Below are 20,265 nucleotides of genomic sequence, written 5' to 3' on the forward strand. Positions count from 1 at the left end.
CAGATGGGTAGATGGAGGCTTTTGGAAGGCCCACTGAAATATCCTTTCCCACATTTGCATAATGACAGATAACAAGTAACTTCTTGATTCTAGTTCATCCATTTCAACGCAAAAACAGGCAGTGAAAAAGTAAAAGAAATAATCCCATTTATAGGCAGCACCCAAAAAACAGTATTTGGAAAAAACAGAATTTGCTTGATGCAATTCACAATCTGTTAAGAGTGAACACTCATCTGCCTCCAGCTAAGCATCAGAAGCCAAGGAAACGGCAGCAATACTCAGAGGCAAGGCCAAAAGCTCGCAGCTTGTGTAGGCAAGACTGAACCATCTTCAGTAGTTGCAGAAGACATGCAGTCCAAGTATCTCAGGCTGCAGAAATGACTGAGATTAAGACATACATACCAGACTCAAGTAAAGGCTCTGTAGGTATTCTAGTCCCTAAAAGCCCAGCAGGTTAAATATACAAATACAGCAACACAACTTACATTTCCGACAGAAACTACACTGCAAACATACACAAGGATAGTCTAACCATGAAAAGAAAGTGGAGCTGAATATACAACAAAAATCTGTTCTTCTGACAGTTAAAAAACTACAAATCCCAATAAGTCTTCCAGGATTTCTTAACTGTACATGTCAATATCGCTGAATCCCATGATGTGGAAGAGGAAGGCTGTGTATCCACATGACAGATACTCTGTAACTCAACTTCTGCAGCAAAGAAGGCACTCACTTTGTAAGCTGTAGTTTATTTCTGCTCTGTTTTATATGATGAACCTACAAAAGAAAACATTTGAGCACTTATCTATATTATTAACACAGTAGACTCGTAGATTGAAGCTTGACTTGGGAAACAAAATTCAACCTAACATTGGTGGAACTTAAAAGCCAAGTAACAAAGCATTCTGTGTTATAGGACTTCCCAGACATTCAGTATTTACATATAATGCATTTGCATTTTATACTTGATGATCACCCATCAGGAGTGACATTGTTAGCATGACTGGACAGCACAGTAAGCCAACCCTGAGCTGCACTCTAGCAAACCCATTCATTTTCAAAGTACAACATAGATTGGTTTAAATATTCACACAATTGTTTTTCAAAACGTTTTATTGCATTATATTTGGTACCTTATGTTTGACAAAGGAAATTACATTTGTAACTGCAGGAATAAGAAGCTGGTCTGTTATTGAAAAAAAATTTTGGGCCCCTTAAAAGTTACAAAGTCTTGGGCTTGCCTGAAACAACTGAGCAAGAAATATATTCTTAAGAAATGTAGGGCTTCAAGTATTACAAACCTGTGACACTGTGGAAAAGTTCCAGAGGTATCTAAACTGCAGCACTTTTTTATTTTTTTTTTTCTGCATAACATGAACAAGGCCTGCTGAGGTTTTAATCTATTAGTCTCTTGATCAGTCAAAATGGTAGTCAGGAGTTTTCCTCTTTGCAACTTCAAGCCATAGTATGTTCTCATTTTGTTTTCACTCTACGTGAAAAATGCATGCGATCTTTCTAATTAGTTGGTGCCACATCACAGTGCATAATTTTTATTTGGTTCTTGCATTACAGTTTTAAAAAGTTTGGCCAACCCACGCTGATAAGTTCACCTCAAGAACAGCAACGTTGATTCTCCCCTCCCCACCTCCCCCCCCTCCCCACCAAGTTTAATCCCAGGAGAGACCGTTTTAACTGGTTCCTTCAGTTAAAAACTGTGGTGCAAGAACACCAAACCGATCGTGTACAGTGAATTTCAGAGACACAACAAGCTTATTGAACACACTATGTTTCTTAATTCTGCTTGATATCCTGTATGTCCAAGCACCCCCAACATAGCACGTATGTTGCAGGTTTCTCTGTATATTCTGATTCGCATTGCATACTTCCTATGGACACAATCATCCCCCGTATCAAAATCAGTCAGATGCTAAAGCCCCATCAACTCTTTGTGCTCAGTGAAAGAATCCAGTGCTAAAACAGCAGTTTTGCTGTCTGAGATAACAGTAATCTCACAAGACAAATTTAAAGTTAATATTTCTGCCACACACCTGCTCTGAGGGACACACACCCCTTCAGGTCTCATATAAATTAGTTTAAAAACATGGGTGGGTAGGTAGGTAGGGAGAAGGGTTGTTGTTTTTTTTTTTTTCCTTTTTCAATTTTAGCAGCTTTTAATTTTTAAGAAACCGAACAACCTATAACCAGTAATATGTTAGATATTTCATATATATATTTGTCAGCAGGATAAAAAAAAAAAAGTAAAACTATTTGAAGGCAACCAGGTTGGTTTTTTTTTTCCTTCTGTTCTTTTGTGTAAGTTAGAACAATTCAGCAGGTGCGTGACAAAAATATTATACACCAGATATGGTCCAACGTCATTTTTTTCCAATAAAGTTGTTCATATTTCATTGGCCAGTTCTTCAGGTTCTGCAGAGCTGTCTCCATTAACTGTGATCTTCATATCCTCTTCATATCCAGGGGGCATGAAAGCCAAAGCATAAGGGAAAAGCTTATGACAATTTGCTCTGTACGTTTCAGATGCTTCTTTACAGTCTCCAAGGCTACCGTCACATAAAGCTTCTAATACCTCCATACAAGTCTAATTAAAGAGAAAAATAAAGAAAGGTTACATTTTTTTCAAACATTCAGCTGAACACTCACAAACCAGAAATACAATACTACAAAGAAAACAAACTCCAAGTATTTTTTACAGGTTTCAAACAGCAGTTTTGCTGTATGAGATAAGAGCAAACTCACAAGACAAGTTTAAAGTAGTATTTCTGCCACACACCTGCCCCTATTCAACATCAAATGCCATTTTAATTAGACACAGCATGAAATACAGGGTAGTCTGATTTAAAGAATGCGATTTAAAAAGAGATCCGAAAACCAGTTAGAAATCTTGACTGGAAAATGAAAACACTCATTTGTCACCTGTTCCTTTTTTTCCTAAAAAATTTTTTTTCTTACTAGTTGGCAACCAAGAACCCCACCAGTTGGGGGATACACTGACTGTTTCAACAATACATAATGTACCTTTAGTGTTTGCAAATAAAGCAATGAATACAGAACATATACTATAATTTCCTAGTAATGACTTCTGTGAACTGTGGAATATAAATAAGATGTGAAAACAGCATTAGCTGAATAACCATAATTAGATGTGAAAACATTTCTGGTAGGGAAAACCCCCCACATTTTTACACTTAAGGTCATGTGAGTTGCTGAAGTGTGCCTGTAACTAGTGAATCAAATCAAAGTACTCTGATATTACCACATCCTTCAGATATATGCAGTTCCCTATCCATTTTTATTCGTGATTTAGAAGAGAAAAAGGAGATTTCCTGTGGGTTTTTTTTTTCCCAACCTGCACTGCAAACATCAGAAACCAACCTACTGAGCCTCACTAAAGCCTGTCAGCATTTAACATCTGCCTGTGCTGTGTGTGCAAGCATTAGCATAGTAAGTCAGTCTTTTCTCACTCCTATAACATTTGGTATAGCTTTCATTTCTTCTGTGTATTGAGATTAACTGCTCTGTCCTCCTGCTGTGGGGTTATGAAGTTCTCTTCAACAACCCCTTTTGCTCACATTTGCTCTTTGCTGGTCTTTACTAAAATGAAATGTAATAAATTTGATCTCATTGCACACAAAAATGCCTTTCAGCAAATGCCCTGATTCTCAATTTTTAGGGCACTTCCAATTTCCCTTCTAAAAGTTTAGCAGAACTCCAACTCTTACTTTATGTTGGCACCCAGAATTCACCATTTTCAGTTTTATCACAGTGCAGCATACAGCCTGTTTATACACTCTGAGCTGCTAAATGCTTCCTCTAGTCCTACCAAGTTAACACCTCCACAATGACCAGGCATTTTTTATTACATTTTAATCTCTCCCCAGTCCAATTCCCAGAATCCCACTCCCAGGCAAAAAAACACCAAAAAGAAGGCTGTTAACGCTAAATTAATTTTTGTTTTCTAAATCTATTGATAACCTGGCTTAAGCTCTTTGAGATCACTCAAACAGTAAAGAAAAAAAAGCTATTCCAAAAAACAACACCCAAACAAGACAAGTTTATGAAAACTGCTAAATATGTACTTCGGATTTAAAACACACAAGTTTGTGTCCCATACCAATCAGCTAGCATAGAGAAAGGATCTGAATCTTTAACATCCTAAACAAGTTTATAAATCTCAGCAATTTGCTTTTTATTGTCTCTTTTTCCCTTTTCTGTCTGGTCCGAAAATTCCACTATGAACTTAAAATCCTTCACAAAAAACTGAAGTTCTATTGAACCCAGTCTATTTCCAAAGAGACGTTTTTTGGAAAATATCGATTTTTGCTCACGGAAGAACAATTTTATAGTAAAGTTCACCAATTTTACTTGCAATACATCTAAAAAATTCCTGAGTGCAGAGAAAAAGAGGACAATAAAGAAATAAGTTTGCACAGCCTGCCAAAGAATCTCTCTAATAAAATGTGCTGGACACTCTCACATGATACAAAGAAAACAGTTTGTCTGGGATACAAAAATAGTTTAGCAAAAGCTTAAAAAAAAACCCTTAGAGGACATTTTATTCCTTCTCTGTTTTGCCAGGTAACTATGTGGTCAAAGGAAGAAAAAAGACCATGTTTATTAATTTTTATAAGAAACATATGAAAATACAAAAAATTACCTTTCTAAAATACTGTAAATTGCAAGTCACAACTGACAGTCCTCCCAGATGAACGTGGGGCAGTGGTACAGGGAGATTATTCCATGACCACCAGAATGGAGCAAAGATTCAAAATTTGGGAAGCTTTTCGTTAAACTACACACTAAGGCTAAAATGTGCATATGCAACTTTTACTAAACCTCAGGTAATTCCCACAGCTTGCAGAGAGTTGACTATGGAAAGCCTTCCAAGAGTCTGGGCCACTCCTAAGTCAATCTTTTTCTTGTGAACAGTCACCTGTGTGACAGCCAAAGCTCAGACAGACTACTGTCTTTTCTTACAGGAGAGCTTAGCATCTTTTGCCACGTGAATTCTCTTGTGTTTAATAAGTTTTCCCACTACCTGTGGCAATAACATGGTTTCTGCTGTTGCTACTTTCATATTATCACAAAACTAAATTAATTTAGAAGTGTGAAAAGGATGTTAAACATTTAAGTTCAGATGAACCTGACACCCCTCTCTCTCACAACTCAACCTCCTTACCATAAGGCACAGCAACCATTTCAGCTTCCTCTTACCTCCAAAATTTGCATGAAGCTCCCACAGATACACCAGAAATTGTTTACAATTTATTAATATGTTACCTGAAGATTTCTGTTAATAAGGGATTCATCCAGGGTCATTGCCAGCTCCACTGCCCTTTTCTGACTGGAAGGATCTAAATAGTACATCATTTTGGCAGCTACAGGAGGAAAAATAAGACTCATCACCAAGTCGATGACCAGAAGTGTCTTATATACAAACATAAAGTACATCTAATAGGACTAAGAGGGGGACTGAACTCTCCAGCAGGAGTTCAGAATGGAACCACTTGGAGCACAAAGCTTGACACCTACTCGGGTAGACAAAGCACTAAAACATTCAGCAGACATCAGAAATTACAACAGATAGGGCAGAGAGGTCCAAACATTTGTACTACAGCAGCACAAAGATAAAATTAAAGAAAACCAGAGACAACTTGGCAATCATGTCAGAAGAACTGAAACTGAGAGCAGAAAAGCACTCCTGAGGGAAAGATTGTAACATCACCTGGGCTGAGACTGAGATACCACTGCCAGGTAATCACAGAAAATACAGAGGTAGGGCAGAACAAGGATAAAGGCAAAGTACCTGATAACCTATGTGGCAGTGAGTCATAATTCTTTTTAAGAAAAGCTTCATTGAAGTTCTTTGGATTAGTTGCTCCAAAAAGCCGATTCATTTCTTGGTTTAACACTGTTCTAACAGCATCAGGCAGATCCTTACTTTCAGATACTGCTCAATTGGAAAAAAGAAGTTAACTGAGGTGGGCACAGGTAATCACAGTAAAATATACTTTATGTATTTAATATTTTTCATGTTTACATTATTAACATAATTGGAAAGGATCTCGAAGGAAGATGCATGAAATTTGAAAAGGTAAATAACTGGATCTGGTTGGAAAAAGCTTAACTATGACAGTTTTCTGATGCTTAGAAAAAGCCAAAGCTTTTTTACACTCATACAGTCCCACCCTTACTAATTCAAATCTATGAGGCTCAAAGACTGTTGTCATACAAGCCTGTTCTGTATCTAGTTTATAGCCCCCATCAGAAAGGGTGACCTCTGGGGCAAGGGAAGGGGCAGAATCTGTCCAACCTTTTACCAAAAAGGACAGAATTCAAAGCCTTCTCCTTGCACGCTGACACAGGCTGCCAGCAGAAAAGCAAGGCTCCTCACTGTACAGTTCCACTTCTTCATTCCCTCGCTCTTTCAGGCTTCACCATACTACTCACAGTCCTGAAAAGACCTACTAATACTGGAATAACTCCTAAATCCAGCTGCAGTCATAACAAACATGCTTAGTTTTAGCATGAACCAGCTGTTTAAAGGGCTTTCTAATATGTGTATTAAATATTTTGAATTATTGCCTGTAAACTAAAAATCAGTGATTGTATGCTGGCTCAGCATCACCTGGAAGTGTGTACAGATGAAGTCCTACCAAACAGACACATACCACTGCTGAAGAGATGAATCATACACTCGTGAAGCCAAGGATGACTAGAATCAATAGCAAAGGCTCTCTTCACAGATTGAAGCATCAGAAGGAACTTCTCTGGAAAAAAAAAAAAAAGTGTTGGGAAATTTCAAAAACCTGTGGTGGGAACACTACATTGTGTTGCAGGAGTATTTAGTGTTTGAAATTGGAACGATCAGAAGAAATTATAGCTAAGTGTACTGCAACAGCTGTTTTTTCTAACATGCAAGTATTTAATCAGCCAATTAAGTGGATAATCATCAAATGTTCACACTTTGGTTTGTCACAGACTGCTTGTGGCTGGGGTGTCAGTCCAATGAATAGTTCTGTGTCTCAAGAGGGACTGGCTCCTCACATCCAATGAATAATTTCTGCTTAAGTTCTAATATACAGCTTTACGAATCACAAATTTCTTGCTCTCATTAGTTTTCTCACCTACCTTTTCGAAAATAAATCTCGAAGGCAAAAAGATGCGTCTCTATTTTGTTCTTCACTAAATTCTTCAGGGGTGTTAAAAATTTAATGGCTTCTTCCAAAGGTGCTTCAACCTACGGATTCAAGGAAGTGACACACAACCAGGTCAAAGTTTAAACCTACTCTATAGCAACAAAAATTAGCTATTCTTGAGACAGAGAGTTACTCTCCTAAGTCAGTGCATAAGATGCTTAGAACCTCTTCTGTTACAAATTCTGCATATTTCACTCAATAAACATAGACTAAAAAGTCTAAAAATTTGCTTTGTGATGGTTACAAATCACGTTTTCCTACAGAGATAAAAGTCTTTGCCTTCTATCAGACATCAGTGGTGAACACAGCTGGAGCTGAACCTGCTCTGAAATGGGCAGTAGGGCTGTCCATGACAACCTACACACATAGGCCTGAGTTGATGGTAAATGACTAATAAATTACCATGACATTCTGCTGACATGAACTCCAGACAGGTTCCTAAGAGCTGCTAGGTCATGGCAACATTCCCAGCCAAGATACAAACAGCAAGCTTGAAGCAACTAGATATTGACCGAGGTCTCCTGGTCTTACCCAGTGTAATCCAGTAAACAGGCAGAGTGAACACAAATTAATTCTAGGCAAGGATTCTTAATAGGCTCTTCCATCTAGACATTCAGGATTAGTCAAACAAGAACTGTCTATTGTCCTTCCTGTTTTTGTTTTTATGAACATAAGCCACTCTCTAAGAAGCAGATAAATTTGTTGTGTGTCAGTAACAACATAGTAATGTTGAAGTGATACACTTGATGGCAAATAACTGAGTTGAAGACAAGGACAAACACCTTCCTGCTAAACATATACTACAGCACCTTTCATAAAAACAACTGCATTATTTCTGTGTGCTGTTGATTTTACACATGTCACTGTGCACATCAACTATTTGGAACCCACAATAAACAGATTTCAAAGCTATGCCTCTAATGCCAAAGTTATACACCTAAACAAGTCCGGGGCAACTGTTTCAGGAAAACTGTTTGCAAGTGATCAACTATGTCAGAAATGGTCCTCTGGCACTAGGAACCAACTGCTTTTGGAAGTGTCGTGATTCCGATACTAACTTAGGAATAGAATTATATTATACAGACACCTACATCTTAAATACATAACCAGTTTTGCCAAAGGAATGCATTATACAGCTGCAACTATTCCCTATAATCTTGGGGACTGCTTAGTTTTTTCTGGGCTATCCCATGACGTCCCTCTACTCCAGAACTCAATTTCAATACACACCACTGAGACCATTTCAATCTTAACCAGCAGTGCAATTAGTTCTGCTTCTTGCAGCCAGTGAGCTAAACATTAGGAATACCAAAAATATTCTTAAATAACTAGTGCAGTTTAAGTCACTTGCTTCCTGGCTACGGAGTGAATTTCACTGTCTCAACCTTCAAATACCACCTCAAGTGCAAATAATACTCATTGTATGTGTAAAGTGAACATGATGAATACTGTATCTATCAGAACTTGGATACTATTCTACTATTGCTATAAATCAATTTTTCCAGTCTCTGTATTTTCCTTATCTTCCCCCACATTTTTCGAGTGTCTTCCTGCTCCTTACAGGTGTAAGTTTTAGCAAAAACAATAGCCTTCTGGGTCACCTCCCCTTCCCATATTTCTACAGCTCTTAATCCAGATCTCAAAATCTTTCTCAGTCTAGTGTACTACTATGTACTACTACAGCTGCTTTATCCCTTTTTTTTTTCCCAATCAAAACAAATGCAAACAAATCCTGTTAAAGCCTTCAATGCTTCAATGGCTCTTCTTCCACAGGCTGACTATGCTTAATAAACAAAAAAATATTAGGGGACATAAAAGAGCAAATGATAATCACCTTACATATAGAACAGAAAGACTTCCATCTGACCAACCAGAAGTAGGGTATAATCAACAAGTTAGTGCAATACACACATGAAAATAGTTCCACCTGTAGCTAATGTTTAGGACTTCAACAGGTGCCTGTCAGAACTAGGCACAAAAGCCATGATTTCCACCATGCTGACAGTATATGTAACAAACTACCCCTAGAAAAGAATTCTTTTTAACATGCTGCCTGTGAAGAGAAGCCACACCAAAAAAAAATAAACAAGTTATCTGAGTGGCTTTCTATTTTTATCTGTGCTCACTGCAACTTCTGTAGCAATTTCTATGACTTCATTATTACATTAGTAAGCACCTTTGCCAGTTTCTCAGGGATAAGTTCTTCTTTAGGTCCTCCAATTTCTTCATCATCATCATCTTTCTTCTTTTTCTGATTCCTCTGTTGCTTCTCCTTCTCAGCATTCTTCTTTTCCTCCTCCAGCTGGGCTTTCTTCTGTGCTCTTCTCTGCTTATTTCGTAGCTTCTTTAGCTCCTTGTCAGACATATTCGCTGTACACACACAGAGGGCAAAACCAGACAACATTGATGTCTAATATTAACAGTCTCCACCAGTTGTCAAGACACCACCACCTTCTTTAAACCATATCTACTAACAAGCAGCGCTGCCATTACCTCTGTAGAAGCTTATTACTATCAATAATTACTTTACAGTCTGTGCTTCTGCTCCACAACTCACAAATTCCTTAGTGGAATCAGGGAGTTGGAATTAGAACCACATGCTGAAGGTGGGACAGAGTAATTACTGCACGACTCCACAAATCCAGCACCAGGAGTAAAAGTGCACAGCAATACTCACTGATTTCTCCCTGAGGCATTACACATGTTTAATGTAGTAATTAAATGGCCTAACAAAAATAAGGTGAAATAGCTCCACTTTGGCATAGACAATTTCAGCTTTGCTTCTGATGCCCTACAGACGTATTTGATTCATATTCAAATCCTCTCTTCCCTCCAATTAGAATAGGGAGAGTTAATTTAAAACACATCAGAAGTGGCTGCAATAAATTCTATTACACTTCCACCTGTCTTAATTTGAACTGAAAGCCACACAAATTAACTGAGATAAAAAAATACTAAAAGTTGACAAATTCCTCTTGAAGGACTGATGAGCCTCTATTCATACCGTTTGAGGTACCCCAAGCCACTTAAGTTGCTCTCAAATCAGAGATGAGGGGAAAAAATATATCAACGGATTTTAAAGTAATTTTTACATCACGAGCCAGATGATAAAATTTAAGTTGCTACCTAGCGAAATTTTTGCATATTCTTAAAATGCTCAGAATGATACCACCAGGCATATTGGCTTCCATCTGTTATTTCAGACCAATCACCATGAGAATTCCATGTTTTCACAGCCACTCCATAACACAAGCACATTTGTACTTAAGAATTACAACTCTCACTACAAACCCATCATTGTTTTACAATAACCAAGATAAAAACATGTATTAGTTTAACTTTCAGCAGAACATCTACTTTCACATGCAGTCAAAGTTACAATTTACCCGCTTTGAGTTGTGTAAAACTTTTATTTTTGGCTACTGCAGTTTACAACTCCAAGAATGCTAGATCTTCATAAAATATCCACTAACTAGTGAAACTGCACAATTAATAAATCCTGAGGGTTGCATACCTGTATCAGCCTCGTGTTCTTTATTTTCATCTGTCAAGGGATTATCATGAAGTTTCAAATATATCTCTATGGCAATTCGTGCTGCTTTGAAGTAGAACGGATGCTGTCGAAGCACATCTTCTAGTTTTAACAAGTCCACATAAGACCTAAGGGTGATCTTCCTCATACAGTAAGTGTGGAAGTCAAACTGGTCGTCCGTGATTTCTACAAAATGCTAACACAGCGTAACACGGCATTATTTAGTCAGTATTAACAAGCAGGTACTAACCTGGGCTTTTAAAAGACACTCTCCCCAAAGGAATCGTTTAGTAAAACTCTGCTGTTTGACAAATACAACCTAACTGTCAGAAAGGTTAACAAAACCCTCCAAAAATAAAGTCATGGTGAAAAGAACAGAAAGCACCTTAGGTCAAAAACAAAATTCACCCATTTGACAGCCTCTTAACAGCAACTACCCTCTGACAATTAGCAGTTTAAGGGGAAAAGGTCCTACTTTCACTGTATATAAACTTCACTAATTCTTTTTCAATGAAAAGTATAATTTTGACTTCCACTAAATATCATGGCAATGAATTCCACACTTAAACAATGCGTAGTGTGACAAAGTATTTCCTTTTGCTCAAGCTCTGCTTTCCTCGTCATCACCTGATATCCCTTTTTGTTTGAGAAGCAGTGAAAAGTCGTGCCCCTCTTGAACTTCTACACGTATTTATGATCTCATACGACTTCAGCCTAAACTCAGCTGTTGTTTGTCAAAGCTGAGGCTAAAACAGTGAGCATGACAAGCTAATTACAGTCTCTTTGTTTTGAAGTTACTCCATGCATATTTTACCAGCACGTTTTTAAGGAGGTGTGATACTGAGACATAAACAGTATGACAGTCACATGATTGAATAAAAGTATTTCTATAGTAACTTAATTCCCCACTTGTCTTTTTGACTGCTGCTCCACACAAACACAGAAGTTGTTGCAGTTTTGTCTATAATGGTGTTAGGATTTCTTTCCTGAGCAGCAATAATTAATGCAAGACCTTTTACTACTTATGCATAGGCATTTTTCTTGCCCCTCATTCACTGACTACACCACTGAACATTATGTTTCATGGGCCACTTTTAGTATTGAGACAGCACAGGTGCTGTCCTTGCACTATTCAGTCCTTTTCTGTGATCATTTATCAACATATGAAGCAATGGAGACTCTACAGATACCTTAATGATCTCCATGGTATATCCCTTCTCTTGCAAAAATTGATTATTTATTCCTACTCTGTTTTCCAAGCCATGAATTAACTATTAAATCCATAAGATCAACTTCCTACTTTTTCTGAGACAGTTTAGATCCTTTATGGTGTGAAGGATGACATCAAAAGTGTTTCTGAAATCCAGAACATATTTTAACAACTAGACTGCCCTAAACATGACTGGCACCACTAAAGGATTTAAGAGGCGCTGCTTTTTCTTACAGAACACCAAAGCTTTGTTGATGGTTTCTGAATTCAACATATTTGTCTATTTTATTTTTGAACTTTACAACACCTTCAATCAATTAATCCAATAAAAAAGTAAACATAGTGACTTAATTCCTTAGAAATTTTCTTTTGGTTTGTTTGTTTGTTTTTTAGGATGGCCTAAATTAACACTTTATTTCAGCTTTGCTAAGCTCTTCTGGTAACCAAGACAATTTACAATAGACATATTCTTTTACAAGAATCTAACTTATTTAAAGGATTTCTGTGAACAAAACACGGTCCTGGCAAATCACAGAATGGTTTGGGTTGGAAGGGACCTAAAGGTCAGCTATTTCCAACCCTCTGCCACAGGCAGGGACACCTTTCACTAGGCCAGGTTACTTTGATAATTTGCTCTGAGAATATTCCACAGGCAATATTCCACAGAGAATATTTCTCTGCAGAAAAGCAGCCGTGCTGAAACCTCCCAAAGCCTCTCTATTTGCAAAGAGGCACAGCTTCCTACTAAGTTCTGCTCTTTCAGCACTTCATTTACACCCTCAGCTGTCTGGTCTTTTTCTAGACCCTAATGTGCTTTAAAAAACCCAAACCCATACTTTTTTTTTTTTGAAGTTGTGGATCCAAATTGTGTTGTTTGCCTTACTATGGATCCGCATTTAATATGCGAGTATTCCCCCTCTTTTAAACACAATTTCTACTTTAAGAAGTTGTTATATTTCCAATAGCTTCTTTAAAACTGTAGCTTAATTTTATTTTTTTTTTTTTAAGGAGAAGATACTCAATATTTTTGATAGTTTTTTTAAAGTTAACGTCTACCACTAAAGCAGTGCTTAAACAGTAACTAAAATGATGTTTTTTTCCTTTACTTCATGAATGGGCTTGTCAGCTCAGTCATGTTATTTCTGGACTTAAAGTACACTTAGTTTTTATTTTTACCCAAATACGTATTTTTTATGTACACTGCCAATATTTCTCAGAGCTTTCCTCTCTCTTCTGGATCTTCAAATAACTTCAAAAAATCTCTTCATAACACACAGTTTACAACGGCACTTTTAGGAGGAAATGTAAACTTATCAACTTGCCAGTAACCAACACGAAACAAAATCTCTCCTGGAGCTACATGAAGTGTACTTTTACTGCTCAGAAAAGAAACATATCAGCACAGTGAACTTTAGCCAGTGTTTTCCAACCCAGGCAGTTTAACTGGATACGTACTCTCTCAATTTCATGGCATTTTTTAAGTGCTTCTCCGAATTTGTTCATCGCCTTGTAAGCTTGTGCACACTCTGTCTGAAACCACATGCACTGCATTTCATTCAAGTTCTCTACTGCCGAGGTTCCTTCCTAAAAGCAAAAACAGCATTGCATAAAAAATAAATCTCTCATTCCATTTGTTGGCTGCTTTTTCCTTTTTATCTTGTCCTAATTAAAAGTACAAATAAGGATGCTATCCAAAGAAATGCTCAATCTCAGAACTGGAGTCCTGAAAGTCGGAAATGCCACAGCTAAGATGGACTTGCTTTGTTCATCAATTTAAGAAAAATATAAAAACCTGTGTTACATTTACTAGAAGAGTCAGAAAGAAACAATGAAGAGCCAGGTAGTGACCATTTAACTGTGATGGTTCCTCAGCTTCAGGATAGCTGAGACCTTCATTCAGTATTTTTAACACTATGTGCACACAAGTAACACTGTGGCATGAAAAAAAATAGCAGGAAAGTTCTAGCACATGGCAAAAGACTGACAGCTGCAGGAAATCCTGCAGGAATTTTTTTTTTTCTTAACTAAAGCTGCCATCTGTACCTTCCAGAGAACTGCTGATTCAGCTAAGTGTACTAACTCACAGCAGTAGTAGATGATTTCTTATGCCATCAGTACTAGGGAACAGTGGCAAGGCAAAAGGAATACTGTTAACTCAAGACACCTTCTGGTTCAAAAAAGGAGATTACAGTTGTCTTTCAAATCTGGTATTTATATATACTTGCACAGATCTGGAGAACTTAGCAATGAAAGAGAAAGGCAGCGTTCAAAACAGCCTGATTTAGGCAGCTAGAAGTGAGAAAAAAATGTCAGTTCCATTTGCATTATGGTTACTTTAGGTCTCCTTTAACTGTTTTTTAATTAAGAAGCTTGTATTTGAGCACTAGGCATAAGATCAAAGAGATAAAAAGATTACATAGAGCAATATCATCAAATTATACTTATCAAGTTCAGTTTTGGGTAACTGGTATGCTTGCTTTTTTGACATCATCTTAAAGCTGCTTAAGGCATTGAGGGAGGGCAAATCAACTAAATTCATATCAGATTTGCAAAAAAAAACCCCACATTAAGTTACTGAGTTTATATAAAACAGAACTTCCCCTGCCCTCATGTTTGCCTGCACACATTTCACAAAGACCCTCCAGATTTCCCCTTATAAAAACTGCTCCCCCTCCTCTCCATTCAACCCAACTTATTCCAGGTTTCTCTTGCTCTTCAAGAGAGGAGAAAAATGGGACAACAAACAGAAAAGGCTTTACCTTTGAAGGCAGATCCCAAGAGCTTGTTACCTGTCTCCCACAGACAACATAAATGATATTACCTGTATCCTAAAACTATCACTTGATAAATAGTCTGGGAAGACTTCACTGAGCTGCTTTGACTTTCAGTTATGAAAGAATAACATCAAGTGAAGTAAATTTAAACGAAGTAACTAACCTGTGTGACCATCAAACCTATCAAAATGGGTTACTGTAGGGACAAAAGTGATGTATGAAATTAAGCAATCTGCACAAGGCAAAACTTTTTCTACCAGATAACTGGTCATGTGTAAGCAGATGGAAAAATAAAAAAAGATATAACATGCAGCTTCCCTCCACCACAGTTAAACATGGCCTTAGGGATGAAAGTTTGTTCACGCAAGAAAGACATCTCAGAAAGCCTTTCACCTGGTAGTCACACAAAAATTATGTTCCAAGAGAAGTTTGAATTCTCTAACTTACCATCATTAGAAAAAAAAAAGCTTAACAGAGATACGGACAATTTTACCAGATCTTTCAAGTATCCTACAGAATCAACATTAAACCCAAAGATTACTGTGAAAAAATTATTTACTGAGAAGTTCTCTCTAAAACAAAAATGCTGTATTTTTCCTACCTAGCAAAAATAATCAAATCCAAGCTTTATAGACCCTTCAATTAATGCTATGGATCATGCCTATCCTAGAATAATTCAAACCCTGCTATGGACTACCACAAGTGAAGCAAGAAAACACAGGTGCTCTGAAACAGAACTTAAACATTACAGTAAAGGTCAGTGCAAAGTTAAAACACAAAGTCATTCCACAAGGGATTAGGCCCAGGTTATCCAAAAGAGCCGTAGCTAAAAGCAACAAACCCGTGTAAACTTAGAACACATTTCTTCTGCTTCTTTAATGGAGTTTGCTTTCAACATGTATTTTGCACATTTGGAGTTGATAAATCTGTCTGCTGTGTCCAAAGCCTGAGCCTCATCCATCCACCTTGCAGCTTCTTTAATATTTCCAGCATGCTAAAGAGATGGAAATTTGAGTCAGATTCAGTAATTATAAAACATGCACATTTTATCTATTTGCTGTTTAACATAAATTGGTTAACTTTCAGGACATTTTTTAATAAATAGCTTTCTTCAAAAGCAACAGATTTTTAAATTAAAAAAAGCAGTAAAATCACTTTCCCTCCTTATTGAATTATTGGTCTTTTAGCACTAGATGTTTTTCCTGAAAATGCTTAAAGGACTGCTTTGGATAATCCCATTCTGATACAATATCATAGTGTAGCTGGGAAACTGTTTCTAAGTAGTTAAATAATCCATGGTAAGAACAGATGAAAGACTCAAATTTATCAGTGCTTTATAAACTGAGAATTTACATTTTGCTGTACATTTGTCCTTTATTTACTTAAAAACCTTCACAGGGGCTTATTGATATGGAGCAAAAAAAAGCCCCCAGGTAGCTAAACAATATCCTTATCTAGAAACTCACTAAAACTCACATTCATAACAAATGAATAACCTCTGGTCACTAAGGATAAGCCACACTTACCTTATAGATTTTTGCCTTCACAAGGAAGAGTTCTATCAAAGTGGGAGTACTTTCTATAGCAGCATTTATATATTCTAGAGCCAGGGATGGCTGTCCAATTTTATCATAATGTTGAGCCAAATAATACTGGACCCAGAGTAAAGTGGTTGGAGGTTCTTCTTTGCCATCATCTGGAGGGAGTAGAACAGAGAGAGGCTCTTTTGTTCAGTTTATTAAAACAACATGCCAGAAGCAGAGTGCTATAAATACACACACTGAAGTTAATTCTGCCACTATATCAGGCTGTCACACCAGACCTGGGAGTGCTTCCAACCAGCTGGGTCCAGGTAAGTACATTAGCTTCTAAGTCTATGCAAGACTTGAGCATATCCTGTTCCCTTGTCATTCTGTGGTTTTAAGGGAAAGGGAGTTAGTGGGTCAGAAGGGAGCTGCATTTTGTTCCAAGTATTCCCTTAGTCGGGGTAATCGATGTGCAGAACTTCCAAGAACAGAAAATCCAGCCTCCAACAAAAGCTCAAAAACTACCTCTCCGTGAAGGTTGTGCTATCAGTGCATATTCTTTTTTGTTTGACGTTCTGTAATTAAAGATTTGATGTAGCTTTCAAATTTCAGTTTCCTCAACAGTGATAAACTCAAGTCTTTAAAAGAGAATATCTGAAGTCAAAACTGCAAAGAGATGACCAAATTCATGGATCCGGGGAAAAAAGTTCAGAACAAGTGACTACATTTTGAATACAGACTTTACATTTGACAGCTATGGTAGAGTTCCATGTTAGGGGGAAAAAGGAAAAAAAATCATCTCTATTTCTTCACTCCCCACTAGTTCCCCACCTCTGAATGGACACAATGCTTACACCAGGCATTACTTCCATGGAGTACAACAGTCTTGGCACTCACCATTTGGGTTAAATAACCTGCAGCTTCTTAGAGAGGTTTCATAACCTATCACGAGCTCTTCTATGATTGCCACCTACACATGCAAGACAAGACACACAAAAAATAATCTGTGGGCCAGATGGTATTTTATTTCAACCTCAGCTACTTGGTGTTACCCAAATTAGTTATTTTTGGTAAGAAAATTCTGCAATATCCTGAATTACATTACATATGGGAACAATATGTATACTCAAACTCACATCTATTTTCAACAAATTAAGACCAAGCCTCCTTTGGTGAACATTTACACAGCTTAGAATAGTAAATCTGAGTTTTCTACATTTACCAAGTAGGCACAAGACTATGCTTGCTTGATGTATGCATGTACTTCATTTTTTTTTTTAGCTATACCAGGCTGTAACATGCAGCAGTGCTGATGGAGTGAACACTGAAGAAAAGTCTCCTTTACGTCTTCAATGCACCACAGTTACCATGTAGAACAGGTAAAAAGTGGTTAAAAACACTCACCTTCTCCTTGTCTTTATATAATGACCTCAAAGTATTGAAGACTGGTGGGCAACCTTTGCTGAAATTCATCCTTAGAAACTTGTCCAGACATTCCTTAAACTTTTCACCTTGAGAGGAAAAAGACCTGTTGATTTTGTTTTACCAGACATTACTCATCAATTGCAGACTGCTTATGCTGTTAAAACAGCATCTCAGAAACACAAGTGTTGATCACTACCTGCTCAGCAAAAATGCACTTACCAGACAAAAAGTTTAATGGTAATCTTCTTGGAACTAGTCCCCTTGGGTATTTAGTCCAGGCCTCTTCATAGATCTTTAGCCTCTCCATCATATTAGCTGCAAGAGAATTTTCCAGTTTACTTTTCCCTTCCTTTTTGGCAAGAAGGGAAAGGGGGGCAAGGAAAGTGATTTGTATCTGGCTAAAAATAGGATCAGGATACATATATCAACTAAAAGCTCCATGCTTCCTAAAGAACATCAATTTCCTCTTTACTGTGTTTAAAACTGATGCACTAAATGATTCCAAGGTACTCAGTATCTGTTAATTCCTCTTCCCAAGACTAACTGCTTAATCTCTCATCTTTGAGTTCCTGCCTTATCACTGTGCTAAAATCTTTGAAGAAAGCCCTTCAGTTGTATTAGCTACAACATAAGATAACAGACAGTAAAGTAAAACTCTAAATTAAAACTGTCTTCTAGGAAATAATTCTATTCTTTCAACCACACACAAAGACTACTGCATTTTTTTGATTCTATGATTTTAGATAAGACAAGGGTAACAACAATACCAGAAATATTTCCAGTCTTTCTTAAAAAAAACCCCAGCATTATGACAACATGTACACACTATGACTAAAAGGGAAAACTTAAATGAGGACTTTTAAAATAACAGTTTTAATATTTAAAGCAATACAAGTTTTTCATACATATATAAATTTCAAACATGCAGAAAAAGCTTAATTACTACAAGATATCAAATAATTACCTGGCTTAAGTGCCTTTTCTAGGCCTTTGTAGTAAGCCCAGTTTTCAGGATTTCTTTCTTGCAGTCCTTTGTAGACTTCAACTGCTTCTTCAAGTCTGCCAAGCTGAAGCAGGAGTTCTCCTGTGTGAAATTCAAGAAGTTTTAAATTAAGGTAACAAGATACTGAAGCAGTCTAACATTAATCACTCTACAGGAAGACACCAGATAAACTTAACTCCCTGTAGATTCTAAATTCTTTGAAAAAATGACCACAATGGCATTACAAACTAGCTGACAGATATGCTTTTACTTTGACAACAGCTGCAATTACAATAAGATTTTACAACTCAGCCCATAACTCCTGAAATTTACTTGAAAATTTACTGTTAAAAGCAAGATGCACGTGGGTCTTTTTCTCACTTACTGAAGTGACTGGTTACTTTAAGTGCAGTTTTTACCACAGAAGGCAACTAAAAGCAGTACACTATTTAGCATCTTGAAAACCAAACTGAAACTGCAGAGTTGCAAATAAAAGAATGGTTCTTCAGTCTGGTATTTCATAAAACTAACTTCAGTGTTTTTAATCAAGCCACTGATTTGATGAATGGATTCTCAAGATTCTGCAAACAAGTTTCCTTTTAATGATGCTTGAACAGAAGATAAAACTGTTAAAAATAAAGTCTAGGTCTAACAACTGTGTAAAGCATCTTTGCTAATGCTGGAATTGCAGGAGTCAATTTCCCATTTTGTATTTTACATATTTTACAAAAAAAAAAAAAATGGAAAACCCCCATATTTTATGAAGTTTTGCTACTGGCAGATGTTAGGCACAAACAGGTCACACGCCACAGGTGAACAGTGTCATTCTGCATTAAGGTAAGATTTCCTCATCTGGTTTCAAGAGGAAAATGCAACTCAGCATTGCCTCTCTTCTTCCCTGCATCACACAACTGACATGCAATTTTGCCATGAGATGCTGCTTCCCATAGTTTGGATAACTCAAGGAATACACACAGAATCTAATGCCCAGGAAAACATCAGTAGTCCACCCACTGAGAAGGAATTGGGAAAATAAACCTGAATTCTTTCTTCAAGGTGCAAGCTAATTTTTTTCTAACAGTGGCAAATGTCAATACAATATTCAGTGTTTGTCAGTTGTATTTCATTCACAATGGCTTTTACACATGCATTTAAAATTTGTACACAGCACTTATTTATTAGCAGTAGCATATGCAGCAGCTAAGCCAGACCAAACAATACAATGGGAGCTGTGCCCCAAAAAATTAATTTGTTGACCCTGTTGAAAACACACAGATTGCAAAGAGTATTTCCATTCTTTTTTTTTCTGGTAACTTACTTGGAGGTTGTGTGTTTTGGTTTGGTTTTTGGTGCGGGGTTTACTTTTCTTTTTTATGCAGTCCTACTTGAAAATCCTATTTCACTACCAGCCTTGGACCTTTAAACACTTAAAAACACCAAGTATGCCAAAAGATCTTTCAGGTAAGTCATAAAAACACACTCCCACGCCCAAAAGTCCTGCTACTATGTTTCAAAACTGGTCTGTGATAGTGTAATTTCTACATCCATATCCTTTAATATGCAAATCAAATAATATATTTGCACCCACGGAGAGTCATC

At 37.1% G+C, this 20,265-nt stretch overlaps 1 protein-coding gene across 1 annotated transcript in view; it reads right to left on the reverse strand.

Moving 5' to 3' along the window:
• Positions 1–1,095: 1,095 nt before the first annotated feature.
• The window catches only part of NAA15 (N-alpha-acetyltransferase 15, NatA auxiliary subunit), a 37,990-nt gene continuing 18,820 nt past the window's right edge, over positions 1,096–20,265 (reverse strand). Inside the window, exons 7-20 of the mRNA XM_064651610.1 lie at positions 18,649–18,768; positions 17,904–17,999; positions 17,664–17,770; positions 17,157–17,229; positions 16,260–16,429; positions 15,575–15,727; positions 13,415–13,543; positions 10,732–10,945; positions 9,394–9,587; positions 7,150–7,258; positions 6,690–6,788; positions 5,825–5,968; positions 5,299–5,396; positions 1,096–2,599 (exon numbers count right to left, since the gene is read on the reverse strand). Of these exons, the coding sequence (XP_064507680.1) occupies positions 2,399–2,599; positions 5,299–5,396; positions 5,825–5,968; positions 6,690–6,788; positions 7,150–7,258; positions 9,394–9,587; positions 10,732–10,945; positions 13,415–13,543; positions 15,575–15,727; positions 16,260–16,429; positions 17,157–17,229; positions 17,664–17,770; positions 17,904–17,999; positions 18,649–18,768 (1,907 nt within the window). The 3' untranslated portion in view covers positions 1,096–2,398. The remainder of the gene's footprint in view (positions 2,600–5,298; positions 5,397–5,824; positions 5,969–6,689; positions 6,789–7,149; positions 7,259–9,393; positions 9,588–10,731; positions 10,946–13,414; positions 13,544–15,574; positions 15,728–16,259; positions 16,430–17,156; positions 17,230–17,663; positions 17,771–17,903; positions 18,000–18,648; positions 18,769–20,265) is intronic.

This window comes from Pseudopipra pipra, chromosome 4, assembly GCF_036250125.1.
Source record: "Pseudopipra pipra isolate bDixPip1 chromosome 4, bDixPip1.hap1, whole genome shotgun sequence".
Classification (NCBI taxonomy): domain Eukaryota; kingdom Metazoa; phylum Chordata; class Aves; order Passeriformes; family Pipridae; genus Pseudopipra; species Pseudopipra pipra.